The sequence below is a fragment of the Rhinolophus sinicus genome, chromosome 8 (genome assembly GCF_057876585.1).
Source record: "Rhinolophus sinicus isolate RSI-liver-muscle chromosome 8, RSI-T2T, whole genome shotgun sequence".
Lineage (NCBI taxonomy): Eukaryota > Metazoa > Chordata > Mammalia > Chiroptera > Rhinolophidae > Rhinolophus > Rhinolophus sinicus.
The window spans coordinates 48,774,604-48,792,585 of record NC_142508.1 but is presented as its reverse complement, the minus strand read 5'-3'; the positions used below and the strand labels follow the sequence as shown (position 1 = coordinate 48,792,585).

At 43.2% G+C, this 17,982-nt stretch overlaps 1 protein-coding gene and 1 non-coding gene across 4 annotated transcripts in view; one reads left to right on the top strand and one right to left on the bottom strand.

Moving 5' to 3' along the window:
• Nucleotides 1–3,522: 3,522 nt before the first annotated feature.
• Nucleotides 3,523–17,982, bottom strand: part of ANKRD27 (ankyrin repeat domain 27) — a 49,663-nt gene continuing 35,203 nt past the window's right edge. For 2 of the 3 annotated variants that reach the window (XM_074314441.2, XM_074314440.2), the window contains 8 exons: nt 16,498–16,620; nt 10,149–10,346; nt 9,197–9,316; nt 8,214–8,375; nt 7,011–7,122; nt 6,178–6,256; nt 5,933–6,005; nt 3,523–4,860 (listed from right to left, as the gene is read on the bottom strand). In XM_074314441.2, the coding sequence (XP_074170542.2) occupies nt 4,627–4,860; nt 5,933–6,005; nt 6,178–6,256; nt 7,011–7,122; nt 8,214–8,375; nt 9,197–9,316; nt 10,149–10,346; nt 16,498–16,620 (1,101 nt within the window). In that variant the 3' untranslated portion in view covers nt 3,523–4,626. The remainder of the gene's footprint in view (nt 4,861–5,932; nt 6,006–6,177; nt 6,257–7,010; nt 7,123–8,213; nt 8,376–9,196; nt 9,317–10,148; nt 10,347–16,497; nt 16,621–17,982) is intronic. The other variant, XM_074314443.2, reaches the window with a different exon arrangement.
• Nucleotides 11,672–11,778, top strand: LOC141567754 (U6 spliceosomal RNA). The gene has a single exon (XR_012490583.1). It is a non-coding gene; the product is annotated as a U6 spliceosomal RNA (small nuclear RNA).

The following is a 17,982-nucleotide window of genomic DNA, read 5'->3' as shown; positions in this document are numbered from 1 at the left end:
TAATATTTAACATCTAATATTTCCAAGACACAGGTTCTGAAAGCAGGCAAGCTGTTTTTCTGACTGCAGATAGTACTTAACATTTAATGTAAGAAAATTCATAGCTTTGGTTTCATTTATCATCGTTTCAACTGCATTGAGATATATTATCTAACAAATCTTGCCCCTATCCAAAAAGTCTATAACTAGAGTGATACTTCCATTGAAAAGAATTCCCCAAATAACCAGGACATACTGGCAATAAACTTGAACAGTGATAAACATGTTTGTAAGAGAAATGATGACTTCTGATGATTCAAATCTGGTTGAGACAGTTTAACAGTTTACATTTTGGTAGAAATGTTCTGGGTGCTTCACTGATAAGCTGCAGGTAACTTGCAGCAAATGTCATCTCTTACATTGTGCTTTACTCCCACTAGGTTCTGAAACCTTTACTCATAAATTTAAATAATAAATGTAACTCTCAAGTGAGCTGTTCAGTGTAACTTTTTAGATGTTTTAGTCCTGTGAGACCCAGCCCAGGAGGAAGATGTAACATTTAGAAAGATGAATAAGATTAGTTCCAGAAAAGTGATGGGAAATGTGGTTTACAAGCCCTGTCTCCGCTTTAGCTAGCATACTGCTGATGCGTTTAAACTATATTTGAGAGCTTACTCTATTTGAGACTTGAAATTTGTAAGTAGTGAATGAAGAAAGAGTTGGAATTAAATGTCTAGCTTTCCTGAATGAACAAATGAACGAGAACCATGAAGAACATAAAAAAAGAAATTTAAAGGAACAGAATTAAATAGTCAAAAGTAAATTTTGATCAAGAATTTTGCAAAAAATCCCAATTACAGGTAAATTTTGCTCAAGTCTCATTTATATAAAAATGCTGGAGGGAGACTAGACGATTCTCAGCAAGTCTTGTTACACGTTTTCTCAGAATAACCACTGTCCTAACGGCAGCTACTGGTGTAAATGTGTTTAAAGATCGTGATCGAACTGTCCAGACACTTAAGAATAGAAAGTGGTTCTCTGTACAAGGCTAGAAGTTCTTGTAATATTTTTTTTTAAAGGAGGGCACAGGTCACAGTGGCCCATGTGGGGATCGAACTGGCAACCGTGGTGTTATTAGCACCACGTGCTAACCAACTGAGCTAACCAGCCACCCCAAAGTCCCCAAAGCTAGAAGTTTTTTTGTGTTTTTTTAAAAGATTTTATTGGGGAAGGGGAGCAGGACTTTATTGGGGAACAGTGTGTACTTTCAGGACTTTTTTCCAAGTCAAGTTGTCCTTTCAGTCTTAGTTGTGGAGGGCGCAGCTCAGCTCCAGGTCGTTGCCATTGCGAGTTGCAGGGGGTGCAGCCCACCATCCCTTGCGGGACTTGAGGAATTGAACTGGCAACCTTGTGGTTGAGAGCCCACGCTCCAACCAACAGCCATCTGGGAGGCAGCTCAGCTCAAGGTGCCATGTTCAATCTTAGTTGCAGGGGGCGCTGCCCACCATCCCTTGCGGGATTCGCGGAATTGAACTGGCAACCTTGTGGTTGAGAGCCCACTGGCCCATGTGGGAATAGAACCGGCAGCCTTCGGAATTAGGAGCACGGAGCTTTAACCGCCTGAGCAACCAGGCCAGCCCGTTGTTTTTTAAACAATTTTTTAAAAATTTTATTGGGGAATATTGGGGAACAGTGTGTTTCTCCAGGGCCCATCAGTTCCAAGCCATTGTCTTTCAATCTAGTTGTGGATGGTGCAGCTCAACTCCAAGTGCAGTCTCCGTTTTTCAATCTTATTTGCAGGGGGTGCAGCCCACCATCCCACATGGGAATTGAACTGGCAACCCTGTTGTTGGGAGTTCACGTTCTAAACAGCTGAGCCATCCGGCTGCCCCTCTGTAAGCTCAGTGGCAGCTCATTGTCTTCAATCTAGTGGTGGAGGGCTTAATGGCCCATGTGGGAATCGAACTGGCAACCTGTTGTTCAGAGCTCGTGCTCTAACCAACAGCCATTCGGCTGCCCCCAAAGCTAGAAGTTCCTGAAGGCAAACAAGGGTGGAGTACATTTCAGTCTAGGGAGTGGGGAGTGGTTATGATAAATTTTATAATTTGACTGACAATGCTTTGAATTCAAAACATTCTTGGGGCGGACGGGTAGCTCAGTTGTTTAGAACATGAGCTCTGGGCAACAGGACTGCCAGTTCAGTTCCCACATGGGCCAGCGAGCTGCACCCTCCGCAACTAGAATGAAGTCAACGGGATGCTGCTGAGCTCCCGGATACCTTAGTTGGAGCACGACCTCTCAACCACAAGGTTGCTGGTTTGACTCCAGCAAGGGATGCTGGGCTGCGCCCCCTGCAACTAAGACTGAACAATGGCACCTTGAGCTGAGCTGCCGCTGAGCTCCTGGATGGCTCAGTTGGTTGGAGCGGTCCTGTCAACCACACGGTTGCCAGTTCGACTCCCGCAAGGGATGGTGGGCTGCGCCCCCTGCAACTAGCAACGGCAACTGGACCTGGAGCTGAGCTGCGCCCTCCACAGCTAAGACTGAAAGGACAACAACGTGACTTGGATGGAGCTGATGAGTCCTGGGAAAAACACACTACTGTTCCCAATAAAAGGTCCTGGAAATACACACTGTTCCCCAATAAAAGTCCTGTTCCCCTTCCCCAATAAAATCTTTAAAAAACCCCCCAAAAAACAGTCTTACACAAAATAGAAATTTGGGCATTACCAATTTCTGAGTTACCAAATTTAGTAAAGAACTGGAGAAAAACGTGTTTTTGAAAATAATCGAGGTAAATCAGTTCAGAAGGCTCACCCTGCTGGTTACCACAGTAGCTCAAGAGGAAACTCCTCCCCTAAGGTTGCCAGTCCCATTCAGGGTACTCATACCTCCAGATAAAGTGTACACCAAGCTGGAAACTGTCCATTTGGATGACACCGCCAATCACAGCCAATCAGGCCTCGACCCCAGCTCTGATAATGCAAGCAAATTAGTCCCCTTACTTCTCTGAGCCGATTTCTTCATTTGACGATTCTGCTAGCCAGGGCAATTTAAAATTAAACAGGAGTATGTATACATAGAGGTATAATTTAAAAATTGTATCGCACCATCCAAAATATAGAAATGGCTGTGCTGATAAACTGCATAGGATATAGTTTCTTAATTAGGATGGTAGCAACTTAATGAGTTGTTTTGTTCAAAACTGGGGAAAAGGATGAAAAATTGGCAAAGCAACAGTGCATGTTTCCTGTTTGGACTAAGAAGCTGTATTCATTTTTGTTTTGCTTTTAAAAGAAAACTGTGAGGGCCCTAGGCACTAATGCATTGTCAGCCCTAGTCGGCGTGGACGGGTAACGGTCTGCTCTCAGTGAGCCAGACTACAAGTTTCAGTCACGCGCATCTATAACTGAAAAATAAAATGTATATCCATCCAATGGAGGAAGATTTTGCCATACACAAAGCACGTTTACAGCAGAGAGGCTTAGAAAACACTTCTCCACAGCAAAACATGAACTAAAAAAAGGATACCATGACACTCTCCAAGAATCATAAAGTTTACTGCTTCTTTTCCATCATTTGGCACATACCCAAGGCACATTAGAAAATTAGAAATCATAAATTACTTTGTAGAAAAATAATCAGCCCCGCCCTTCTATACATACACAAGTATTTCTAAGAACATGCGCAGAACCATTTCCTTATTACAAAGTTACTTGAGAATGTACCCAGGACAAACCCATGTGTGTGGCTCTAGACCAATTAATAACATAAAAAAATAAGAGTATAATCTATAGTAATTCATAAAAAGGAGTAAATGGCAATAAATTCCAACTTAAAATAACTTTGACCTGGTTTGTGCTGTAAATTTTGAATTTGAATCAAAAGACTAAGAAAAGATGTGCCAAATCTACTTTCTAGTTTAGTTACCATCCTTCATGTGTGACATTTAAGGGACGGTTCTTAATGGAAAGGCATGTTCCTACAGCCACTGCTACAGGCGCAGATGGGCACTTATCAAATACCTGTACTTAACTCTGTTGTAAGAAAAATTATACTCAACTTTCCCTATGTACATCGTGTCGAGCAGGTCCTAGAGGTCCTTTCCACTCAAAAGAGCATCTAAATAGCATTTAGGCATCTTTGGGTTCAAGTGCTTTGCAAAGGAACATTTTCCTGGTCCTATTTTCTTCATTCACACGTGACATTTCTGCCCAGCCCGTACTGTGAAACCTACATTGCTTCTCTTCAGCTTATCCCAGATGAAGGAATTCTTTTAGCTTGTGGTTTGTCAATTTATACACATCACAGAGGTTTAGCACCTTTCAGTAGGAGGAGGTCAGAATCTGGTGATGAAACCTTACTGCAACCAAGGAACGCTAATACTTAAGAAGAAACATACACCCCTCATGGATCTGGACACCACTGAAATTTTCATCCGTTTCTTTTCAAGTGTATTCATTAGCTTTGAAGAGGAAAGAGATGGTGATCGTTTTCTTTGTTGCATTCTTCCAGCCACAGAAAAGCTTTCGGGAACTTTCTGCGTTTCTCTCAAGTCAAATAGAATCCATTTAGTTCTACGCTCACACTTGGCATCTTCTTGTTCAGGACTTACTTCGTAGCAGCCAAGTTAATTCCTTCTTACTGTTAAGACTGGGAAACACTACCCTCCTGGGAAGTGGTGAGGTTGCCAGCAGTCTCTGGGCCCTTGGGTACAACGACCTCATTGACAGTGTGTCTACGGAGCATACGCCTGTTTCCAGGAGCAGTTTGTTTCAGTCCAGGCCTCTCGGGCTGATCGCCATCTCCTCTGGTAGCAGTCTGAGGTCTGCTCTGGTCTGGCATGTTACTCTGTTTTTGTCTCATTCTTTGCCTCCCTGGCTAGAGAGATGGTACAATTCAAGCGTTCACATGTGCACTGTACTTCAAACAACCGCCGCGATAATAACAGCTACCCTTGAGAGCTTATACGTGCCATCCAATGGGCTTGGGACTTCCCACTCTGCTATTCCTGTGGTGATATAGTCTGACGTGCGTCAGACACAAGCGTAAATGCTTTATGTGCTTTCAAATTTAACCTTTAGCGCTCTGACAGGTGTGTACCATTGTGCTCCCCGTGCTACAGCGGAGGAAACAGGATCAGCCAAGTTAAGCAATCGGCCTCAAGTCCCATCGCTGGCAAGGGAAAAGCTAGCACCTGACTGAACCACGGCCGATTTCCAAGTTTGCCGGTTTCCCACCCAGCAGCGGGTCTACTAGCCAAGTCATGAAAGATTAAACATGAAATCAAAGTTAGGCATGTTAACAAAAATCACTTGAATTCTCTAAAACAAAGATTGAGAATGTATGTTTGTTCCAACAAACCTCTGCCACACATACTATAAATTCAATGTTTCATCAATAGTTATATGTTATGTCGACAAGCAGCAAATAAGAAGAGTCATGTTTCTGAGAAGAGTCACCTAATAGCACCACAGAATGTAAAGCTGGCTTCTTTTTATAACTGATTGAATACTGCTGTAGGAAGATGGCCACATACACAATGGTCTATGTGAGCAACTTCATACCATATTTGGAGAAGTTTTTACCCATCTACATACAAACTTGTTTTTGTCCTTATGTTAGTGATTAACACATTAGTGAATTTGCTTAGGTAGTGAAATTTGAGATATTTCACCAAGTACACACACCATGAACTAATTACAGCATCTTTCCATGCATATAACTATTTTCCACTTTTTGCTCACTTTCCTTTCTCAGCTCAGAAATGTATATTTTAAATGTAACAATAAGTGAAGTCTATATTCTTGACAGTCCGACTAAAGAACTTGTTTTGTTATTAACGCTTACAGTGAAGGGAATAATGCAACGAGAAATGTGTTTACCATGGATTAATTTTTTAAAAAGCCAAACTTTAAAGAGTATGATTATAACCCAGTGTTTAATAACTCACCTCATGCAAAGAGTCTTCGGTAAAATTAGGGACACTTCTATCTCTTGCCATAATCTCCTTTGAAGTCCTTCCCCTGAAACCCAAAACACAGTAATGTAATAAATGTGTAGGGTAGTGGTGCAAACACTGCGATTGACCACAAGGTGGCAGCATTTGATGAGAATGCAGATTTATCCATCATTTCAAGAGGCTTTAAGTAAAGGTGGGGTCAAAAGTACAGAAATCAACTCAAATTTTATACTTACTTAAGCTGACCAACTGAGTGGACAAAGTAAAACTGTCTCATAAAAGGTTCATTTGGTAGATGATACATTTTTGAGTTCCCTGTAAATAAAAGGATAAACATCTGAAAACCTCCAAAATAGTTTAAGAATTGTTTTAAAATTATGGCATAGATATGAACTTTCAATTTTCTCAGTTTAACAAAAAAATTGAAAATGAATCATTGCATTTGCTTAAAGAAACATATTAGCAAATGTCTATTATTGTGTGAACCCCATGAAACAAAGATAAATCCTTAATACACTGATATTCCCCAGCCACAGCCAATTACAGTGAGACGGCCTCAGGATTACTCAGACACGCGAGTGGGTGTATTCACGATTGCATTACAAAATCATACTGTCATTAAAAAACAAAAAATAAAGGACTCCATCTAAACTGTAACAACTTAAAAAAAGGAGCAAACACTTTAGCCCTATCCGTCTTTGGCAACTGCTGTTCTAATTAGCATCAACCGAAAAAATGCTTTAAAGGTAGCATTTACCCTGATGTCCAGGAAATGCTCAGAAAAACACCTGGCTTTGGAACGTGAGGCATGAAAGAAACGCCTGGAGGTTGCTCCTCCTCTCTAATTGGTGAGTGGTCTGACCTTCAAGGTAATGTTGACAGGTACCATCCCAACCAACTGGAAAACTAGTATCAAAAATTAGGATGTAACATATATTTCTTTGGTGCCGAATCCCATCTCCTGTCATAATTATGATTACATTTTATATTCACAATTAAATGAACACCAGCAACTATTCATGAACTTCCAAATAAACCCAACTTGAGAATGACAGAAAGACGTTCTTACATTTTTTCCTGATCTTCACGGTAACGTACTCCTTGCCATCTGTTTCGCCAGCGTCATCTAACGTGGCCACACAGCTTGGCACTACCTGAAGTAATTCCATTATTTTTGAATTCTACAATTTGAAAGGGAAAGGGTTAATAGTAAAATATTTTTTTATTCTTTCTCAGCAGATAATCGCCTGTTTTTGATCTAAATGTCAATCTTCTGTAGCTAGGCAGAAAAGGAAGAAGCAACGATAGACAAAACGTTGAGGCCGTAAGGCCTAGTGGTTAAGCGCAGCCCAGCACTGGGAGCCTGGCTCTGCTCTGTCTCCGCTGCGGACTCGGGGCCAGGGTTACTGCTCTGTGCCCTCGGCTGACACAGAGCAAGAGGAGCTAGGATTCTAGTTATCGTGAGGTTCTCGAGGCCCCAGCACGCAGTAAGTACGCCATAAAAGACATCCATCGGTATCATCATTTGAGAAAGTGCTAAATCGTAAGTTTAAAATATTTCAATACTGTTAAGAAATGTCACTGAAATTCAGAAATTAATATAATTAGCCTATGAGCAGGTTGGCTTTATGGTGACTTTAACATGTCAGTAGCGCCATTTAAAGCCTACTACTTGTCTGCCCTGAGTAGACAACTAGATAAAGATTCAACATGAAAACAGGAACAGGAAAGAGCTTCCTTCTCCCAGAAGAAAAGGACTTTTTCCTCACCATTTCTCCATGGCAGACACCCATGGCACTGGGAGAGTGGGAAACTGGTCTTTATAATTCTCTTTACAGAATGCAAGAAGTTTTAAAGCCACCCACTGAACAAACTCTCCATCATGCTGCTAAGACCACAGGTGGATCCCCAGGGCAGGGAGGGTGACACCACAGCGTTGTCTGAACTCACTGCTTCTGTGAGGATCTGAGAGCTAGTCAGGGGCCCAGACGAGGATGCTGACACCTGCAGCTGCTGGGGCAGCATCTCCACTAGGCCTTTGAAAACTATCCCCGAAGGACCAACTCCTGGCTCCCGAGCGGCCCACCTCTGACCAGGTGACCAAGGACCAGGCACTTAGCTACGCTGGCAGAGGCCCAGTGCACAAACTCAGACAGGCCCAGCAATTCAGAACTCTGGCTGGGGCAAGGTCAGACCTGGTTTACACACAACAAATCCAAAGGGAGCTGAGAGGGGGCCAGGGACGCCCTCAGTCTTCAGCTCCCCCGCTCACCTGCTCTGCACAGTCGATGGCCGTGCACTGCCTCTTGTTCATGACCTGCACTGATGCGCCATGAAGCAGAAGCAGCTCCACGGCGAAGACGTGCTTTTCCATCACGGCCTCGTGCAGGGCGGTATTGCCCTTGTTGTTAGAAGCGTTAATGGAGGCCCCATGCTAGAAAGAGAAGCAGTACAAGCAGAAGGAATGTTAGAAGCTACCGATGCAGAATCCAGGTGGTGTGTATATAAGTCTTTCCATTTTTCTGTATGTCTGAAATTTTTTCTTAAAATGTTGGGGGTAAAACCAATACTGAGAAAAAAGATTTATGTTCAAAGATATTCACTGCAGCATTATGGCAGAAAAAAAACACATGTTGCCTAAATGTGTAGAGCAAGAACAGTTAAATTAAACACACAAAAACAAACTATGGTACATCCACAGTTACGCAACCATTAAAAATTGAGATTTTATAGCCAATTTTCTACCTTGAGTGAAAACAAGCAAGATAGACAATACTGATCTAAACTGTGCACGTTTATTTTTTAAAGTTCACCAGCATTAGTTGCCTCTGAGTGATGGGATTATAACAGACAAGCTGTTTTTTTTCTCTGCTTCTTTAGATTCTCTGTCCTGTAATCAACACATATAACCGTTATCAAGAGAAGAAAAAAAGCAGCAGTGACAAAGGCTCCTCAGCTCGCACTGAAGGTGACCACTCAACTCTACCCTAGTAAATGAGGCAAGACCCACCTTCGGCCAACACTGTGCCTGCGTCCTCAGCTCTGCACCCCTGACACAGCATGGACGCGGACACCCCACTTCCCGTCAAAGAGCCATCGCGTGCAAATTGGGTGCGAAGCTCCAGGGGCAGCTCAACACAAAGGGCGAGAGGCCTGGCTGCCCCTGTCTGTCTGCAGGCACTGCCAGGGGCTCGCCCGGTGAGGAGATGCCCATCACTGACCAGTGTCGGGGCTCCGGGGCTGTGGGGCCCTTACCTGTAGCAACAGTGCTGCGACTTCATGGTGGCCACTTGAACAGGCGTAAATGAGGGGGGTGTTTCCACTTATATCCTTTTTGTCAGGTTTTGCCTTGGACTCTAGTAGATACTTCACCACCTAGCGCAGAGAGGAATGACTTTCAACCTTAATTGAAATTTGCGGAGAGAAATCCTCTAACTTGATATTCTTTTGATTTAGTTCTCTAAGTTTATCTAGAAAGTTCTTTAGATACGCATCTGACCTTAGGAGAAAGCAGGTACCTGCAGGGGGGAGGGATGAACATTTGCTGTGAGGCGACTGTGTGCCAGGCACTCCATTTTTTCATTTAATCATTGGATCTACCGTATGGCGAGCTGGAATGCCCACTCCAGGTTTACAGATGAGGGAAATGGTGCTTGAAGCACTGTGCTAGGTGTTATGAGAGAGACGGTGGACCTGAAGCATGGTTCCTGACTTTAGAAAGCTTACAGACTAGGCGAAAATGAAAAAGCATGCATAGACAATTTTCAAAAAGAAAAACAAGACTTTAAAAAAGTCAATCATTCCACAATGATCTCCTGACCCTCCCGCAGAGGGGCCTAACTCTATGAAGGGCTCACACAGGCTGTGGGAAGGGAAAGGTGCTACGACATGGCCAGAGCCCTGGAGACTAACACCCCAGGACCAGAGACAGCTCCTGCTGGGGTCAGAATTGGAGCGACAGCCTGCGCCACCCACATATGAATGGCAGTGGGAGGGGGACTGGCTCCACCCTAGAAGCACCAGAGATCTGTGTGCTGTTGCTGAGTGGTCCTGCCATGTGCACCTAGAATCTTGGGGCTGGGTGGAAGGACAGGTGAAGTGCTCTGGGCCAGCCGCCCAACCCGCGCTCCTGTGTAGCATTCCCAGCAGGAGGGGTTCCTACCAAAAGCGAGCCCCCTAACACTCTGCCCAAGAGACAGAACCATACCTGAAAGTGGCCTTGCTGGCAGGCCAGATGGAGTGGGACAGCTTGCTTTGCGTTTCTGGCACCCACACTGGCTCCGTGCTTCAAGAGGAGGGGAACAAGGTCAACCCGGCCATGCAGGGCGGCGACGTGCAGAGGGGAGGAGCCATCCTGGTTGGTCACATTCACACCGAGCCCACTGGCAGGGGTCTTTGCCAACTTCTAGTAGGTGCAGAAGATGGAAACGGAAATGTAATTGATATTTAAGAAACCGGGTTGAATGAATTGAAGCCATCAGCCCCCCACAGCACCTCAGCAAAATTCAGGATCACCGTGGGATCCAGAATCAGGATGCCCACAGGTGAATTCCTACTGCTTTAGAAAGGTCTGCTGTCAGAGGATTAACTTCCACTGTCATGAAAGCAACCCCCTAAAATGATACCATATTGTGCCAAGGCAATTCAATGGGGAAGGGAAGGTCTGTTCAACAGATGCTGCTGCAGCACCTGGATATTCACATATGGAAAAACTGTGTCTCCACCCTCATGTCACACCAAACACACATTAAAATGCATCATAGACTTAAGTGTAAAAGCTACAACCACAAAACTTGAAGAGAACACAGAAGGAAATCTTTGCAACACAGGGAGAAGCAAAGATTTCCTAAATAAGACTAAAGCAAAAAACACAAGTTTGATAAACTAGACTTAATAAAAAAAATTTTTTTTTCATTGTATTCCCCTATTCAATCTTGGCTGCCACAATGAGACAGACAGAAAGCGCGAGGACTCTTTTTTTCTTGCATCTGTCCTGGGACCTCAGCAGCAGACATAAAAATTTTAAATCTTTGCTCTTTAAGAGAGACCATTAAGAAAATGAAAGAGCAAATTACAGAAGGGGAGAAAATGTTTGCAATATGCATATCTGACAAAGGACTTGTACCAACCTGAACTAAAAACAAACAAACAAACCTCTCAACTCAATAAGACAATCCAACATTTTTTTTTTAAATAGGCAAAAGATTTGAAAAAGACTTCACAAAAGAAGATAACATAAAATAACATCTTTAGTTATACGGGAAATGCAAATCAGTATCAGGAATGACAAAAACCCAAGAGTCAGAAAACAGATCAGTGATTGTCAGGATGGGGAGAAACAACAAGGGAGCAGGAGAGAATATTTTGGGGTGATAAGAGAGGTTCTGTATCTTCACTGTGATGCTGCTGGTTAGGTGACAATGTATTCACTTGTCAAACCTCATAAAACTGCTACTTGCTTCCACAGTTCACCTTCATTTTTGTCATGAAACTTCCTTACTATCCAGAGTGGCTTTAAGATCAATCATGTGGGTATAAAAACAATCAATCAGCAATTAAAAGGGCAAACAGAACTGATTTATAAACCATATTAACTAAAAATAAATATTAAATTGGGAAGTTGAATCATACGTTTTAATAGTGGAATTAATATGTCAGAGTTTTCTGTGATTGGCCTCTAGTTCACTTTCTGATGATTAAAAATGTTATCTCTTTAAAAAACTATGCTAAGTGCTCGCTTTGGCAGCACATGTACTAAAACTGGAATGATACAGAGAAGATTAGTATGGCCCCTGCGCAAGAATGACATGCAAATTCGTGAAGCGTTCCATATTTTTATTAAAAAATTGTGCTACATTTATACAATGGAGTATTACTCGGCTCTAAAGAATGAAATCTTACCATTCGCAATGATATGGATGGACCTAGAGAACACTATGCTAAAGTGAAATAAGTCAGACAGAGAAAGACAGATACCATATGATCTCACTTATATATGAGGAATCTAAGAATAGGATAAAGGATCAAACTAATCAGAAACAGTCTCAGAGACATAGAGGAAAAACTGAGGTTTGCTAGTTGGGAGGGGAGTGGGGATGAGGGAGAAGGTGAGGGGATTCGAAAGCACAATCGGTAACCACAAGATAGCCCCGGGGATACGAAAGACAGTTTGGAGAATATAATCAATACTGTTGTAAAGATTCTGTAGGGTATCTGATGGACACTTGTCTTATTAAGGAGACCACTTCAGGGACTGTAGATTCATGACCACTGCGCTGTACACCTGAAGCTGAAGCTGAATAATACTGAATATCAACTGTAATTTAATATATATATATATAGTCACAGAATGTGGAGTACATCACAGGGAATAGAGTCAATGGAATTGTAACTGCTATATACGATGTCAAAGGGGCAGTAGACTGGGGGAGGGGATTATCACTTTGTGAGGGGTGTAAATGTCTATGACATTGTTTTGTACACCTGAAACTAAAAATAAAAAAATAAAAATCTACTAATAAAAAAACTGTGCTAAATTTAAAGGATACATTTTATTGTATGTAATTATACCTCAACAATAAAAACAAACCAACGAAGACATAGGGGGGAAAACACAGTGAAATACCACTGCATACTTACCAGGATGATGGCCAAAGTTAAAAGGTCAAAATACCAAGTAAGGATAAAAATGTGGGGGCAACTACAGCTCTCACACGCTGCTGGTTGGAACGGAAGACGCTACACTCACTCTGGAAAACTGGCACTTTCCTATAAGGTTCAGCAGACACTTACTGTATAACCCAGCAATTCTACTCCTAAGTATTTACCCAAGTAAACGTATTCATGCAAAGACTTGTATACAAATATTCACAGTAGCTTTATTCAAAAGCAAAAAAACAGGAAACCACTGAAAGGTCCATCGATCGGTGATCAGATAAACAAATTATGGTATATTCAACGGAATGCTACCCAGCCATAAGAAGAAATGAACTACTAAGGTAACATTGACCTTGAAAACATTCTGCTGAGTAAAGGAAGCCAGACTCAAAAGAGTGTGTACTGCATGGTTCCGGTCACACAGAATTCTAGAAAATGCCAACGTGTCTGTAGTGATGGACAGCAGATTGGTGGTAATGTCTGCAATATGTGCATCTGAAAACTGTCCCAGCCTGGGACAGGGGAGGGAGGGAGGCAGGGAAGAGCTGCAAAGCAGCACAAGGAAACTCTTGGAGATGATGGATGGCTCTGTGTCTTGACTGTGGTGCTGGCTTCCTGGGTTTATACACCTGTGGACACTCACCAAATTGTATACTTTACATGGATATACAGTAAGTCCTCACTTAACATTGTTCATAGGTTCTGTGACATTAAGCAAAATGATATATAAAAAACCCCATTTTACCCTAGGCTAATTGATATAAATAAGAGTTGACGTTCCACAGCATCTCATCAAAGTTATACTGAAAAGACGTTATTTGAGGACCTGCTGCACTTTACTGTACATAAATTATACTTAAAGGTTAACAAAAAAACTCAACACACCAGTGGGTTAGAAGAAGGCAGGATTTGGGGGGTTTAATTTTATCACAGATATGAAGCAATTTAGTGTTGTGTCTTTTTGAGAAATTATAAAAAAAGGAAAAAATTAAGAGGTTTTTAAAGAGCAGAGAACATAAGATATTATCCAATAAACTGAACAGGTATTGTAATGTGTAATTCAGCTTCTTGCTACAACTAATGAACTGAAGTGGGGAAGAACAGAGCATAGGAAAACGATAAAAGAACAGCAGCGAGATACAGAAACCGCCCCTAGCCACCCAGTGTCACTGACTGGGGGTTTTGTTACTTCACACACCTGGGGGTTTTGTTACTTCACATCATATCCTTTGAAACATCATCTGCCTTTTTAATCTCTACGTTTTTCATAGCTGCCCACCTAGGGGAAATAAGTTTTTGAACTGTACATATCCAGCAGCAAGGGGACAGGACAAAAGTGGCAAATGGCAACACATACATTACCCTGCAACTGAAAAGCTACATGCGAATGAAAAATGTAGTCACTTAAATATTCTTAGGTCAGAGAAACCCATGAACTTTTAAAATACGGTAATATTATCTTCTAATACAAAGCATAACACCACTACATCTGTTTTACAAAGTCAAATTAATCTTCTTAGTAGGTGACGTACAGCTAGCATGTGAGTGTGTACTATGTACACATGCTCAAAATAAAATGAAACACCTAAGCAAACATTTAACAAAACACGGACAGGATCTGTATGCTGAAAACCACAAAATGTTGAAATCAAAGCAGGCGTAATACTTGAGAGATATACCATGTTCATGAAGACTTAATATAGTAAAGATCTTATTTCTCCCCAGATTGATCTACAGTTTTAAAGCAATTCCTATCAAAATTGTAAGAAGGTTTTTGTAGACACAGACAAGCTTATTCTAAAATTTATATGGAAAGACAAAGGCTCTCGAATAGCTAAAACGACCCTGGCAAAGAATAAGTTATGTTTCTTTTTCTTTACCCAACATTAAGCTTACTATGTAGCTGAAAAAATCAAGACAGTGTGGCACTGGTGGAGGGACAGACCAATGGAACAGAACAGAGAGCTCGGAAACAGACCCACACGATTCAGTCAACTGAGGTCCAGAAGCGAATTGGTGGTGGAAGGATGGCTTTTCAACAAATGGTGCCGGAGCAAGTAGACACTGCAGGCAAAGAAATGAACTTCCACCTAAACCTCACACCCTGTACAAAAATTAACAAACTGGATCTTGGACTTAACTGTAAAATGCAAAATTATTAAACTTTCAGGAAAAAAAAAAAACCCAGGTGAAAATCTTTGGAATCTAGGGTTAAGCAAAGAGTTCTTAGACTTAACACCAAAAGCACAATCCATAAAAGAAACATTGAATGGGGGTGGCCAGTTAGCTCAGTTGGTTAGAGCACGGTGCTGATAACACCAAGGTTGCTGGTTCGATCCCCACGTAAGCCAATGTGGGCTGTGCCCTCCTTAAAACAAAAACAAAAAAAGTTGTTTAAAAAAAAAAAAGGAAGATTGATAAACTGGACTTCTCAATTAAAAACTTGCTCTATGAAGACACATGTGAAGAAGATGCAGACAAGCTACAGACTAAAAGAAAATATTTGCAAACCAAATATCTGAGAAAGAGCTAGAATCTAGAATATACAAAGAACTCTTAAAACTCAACAGTAAAGAAAATAAACAAACCAGAAAGAAAATGGGCAAAGGAAATGAACAAACATTTCACTGAAGAATATATACAGATGGCAAATAAGCACACGAAAGATGCTCAGTGTCATCACCCATTAAGGAATGCAAACTACAACCACAATGAGACAGTGCTACACACCTGTCAGAATGGCTAAAAAAACAAAACAGTGACAACACCAAATGCTGGTGAGGATGCGGAGAAACTGGATCGCTCATATACTGCTGGTGGGAATGTAAACTGGTACAACCACTCTAGAAAACAGTTTGTCAGTTCCTTGTAAAACTAACCATAGAATTACCATGTAATCGCCATATGATTCAGCAACTGCATTCTTGGACATTTATCTTAGAGAAATGAAACTCATGTCCTCCCAAAAACCTGTACATGAATGTACACAGCGGCTTGATTTGTGATGTCCCCAAACTGGAAACAACCCACAAGTCCTTCAACAGGTGAATGGTTAAACAAGCTGTGGCACACACGGACCATGGAGTACTACTCAACAATACAGGAATAAACTGCTAGATACATGCAACAATTTGGAATCACGCTAGTGAACACAGCCAGTCCCAAAAGGTTACACGCTACTCGATTACGTTTATATAACATTTCTGAAATGATAAAAATCAAAGCAATGGAGATAGTGGTTGCCAGGGATTAGGTAAAGTGGGGTGGGGGTGAGAGAGAGGTGGGTGCGGTGATAAAAGGGCCACACCAGTGATTCTTCCTGTGGTGAGCCACCTGCTCTGTCCTTGAATGTGGTGGTGGATACATAAAGCCGCATATGTGACAAAAATGGAATGAACTAAACACACACACACACACACACACACACACACACACGAGTAAAACGGGGGATATCTGAGCAACATGGATGCACTGTATCCACGCCAATAGCCTACTGGTAATACCATTAGGGGAAACTGAATGGTACATCCTCTGCCACAGAGGGTGTACCAACGTGAGTGCAGGCAATGGCAGGGGACTCGAGGACAGCCTCCCCAGGGAGCTGCAGCCACACGGACAGGGATCCTTGGGTGTGTCTATCTGTGAACTCCTGCCAGTGACTCGGGCTCAGAGAGCATCTGAGACACTAAGCACGTGTGGCTGTCCCTGCTCATGAAGCTGCCCGTTCAGGAAGTGCAGCCTGAGCCAGACCCTGCACCAGTGTCTGCGCCTGCCCACCCCGACCTAACTGGTCCCCACCACATGTTGGGACCCCTGCTCCCAGCCTCAGAAATTGGCTGAGATGCAGACGGCGTCCCCGAGGGCGACGGCCCCCGCCTCCAACAGGAGCAAAGCCAAACCTTTTGAGCTGGAGCACACTTGGGGCACTGGCACAGGGGGTGACAAAATTCAACATCTGCTGCGCCAACAGCATCCTCTGCATCCTCCAGGTCCTCCTCTGTCCACTCCAGAAGGTAGCGCACCTGGCAGGGCAGAATAAAGGGAAACAGGAACTTCAAGCTTGTCCTTAGCTCCCTTCTAAGCTAGTTTCTCTCTCTCCCTCTCTCTCTCTGTCTCTCTCACTCTCTCTACACACACACACATACCCGTCTCTCAACTATGCCCAAACCAGGGCCTGTACTTCCTCAACCACCAAAGTAACTTAAAAATGATGGCTGCTGCTCACAAACATTCCAGGGTTCACCTGTGCTCACACCTTTCTCATTTCTCTCATTGGTGATGTAGAGGGTGAGCCACCATGTCTGCAGCTTGTGTTAAAGATTCTTTTCTTCTGTCTTAAAAGGGGACAGAGTGGCGCTGCTTCAAGACCCTGGTCCTAAAGCATTTAGTGAGCACCTCCTCTTACACTGTCTACCTGCCTGCTTTCCACAACCAGTCCCTCCCTTTTCACCTGGGAGAAACCTCACTCCGAGAGATCAACAACGTGTTCAGGGCCACGCAACTAGTAAGTGGCGGTCGGGACCCCATGCCAGTGTCCCTTCCACTATAATGCACTAGCCCACAGGTCAGAGCACTGAAATGACCCCCAAACAGGTGATATTTATGTTCCAGGAAAGACTAGTTTCTAGGAGATTAAGTCTGAGAAAAGAACACAATGTAAATACAATCCTAGGCCTGGTTCTAAGCTCAGAGGAAGTCAGCATATGCCTGCAAGGACTGACAAAGGGTTCCTGGAAGACCCCCTTTGACCCCCAACTTCCCTCCTTCAGGTCCCTTCCACGTCCCTGACAACAGACACCGGTCAGGGTGGAAACACCAAAGGTGTCGACTCAGGGGCCCCACCCAGCAGGCTAGCTGGACAGGCTGAGGGCAGGTCTTCTTGATGAAAAGGGGGGAACAAGAATGGGCGCAGGGAGCTGAGGGGCAGGTGGCGCCGGGCAGGGGGTTGGAGGGTATGTGTTGATTGGTTTGGACAGTGACCCCAGGGCACCGGGCAGTTTGTCCCTGCTCACTGCCTTCATGAGTGGCCTCAGCCCCTCACCACTCACACAAAGAAGAAGAGCAGATGTGCCATGACACAGGGACAGCCGTAACTGCTTCTCCACACAGGCTACGCCACATGGCTCTCAGGGTGCCTAAAGAAGTCCTCCTTTGCTTCCCCCAAAGAATACTGGGTTCTCCTGGGGTTGGCTTCGTGAGAGGAGCAGTGTGACCTCGTCCAGGTACGGACCCCTCGTCCGCCCCTCAGAGTGCAAAGGCTAATCCACCAACGACTGCACTCAGATTCTTAATATCCCAGAGGCTGTTGTGATCAGAGCACAGTAACTTCTGCTCATCACCTCATGGTCATCACCTCAAGCTCGATCCTCAGTGACACACACGTC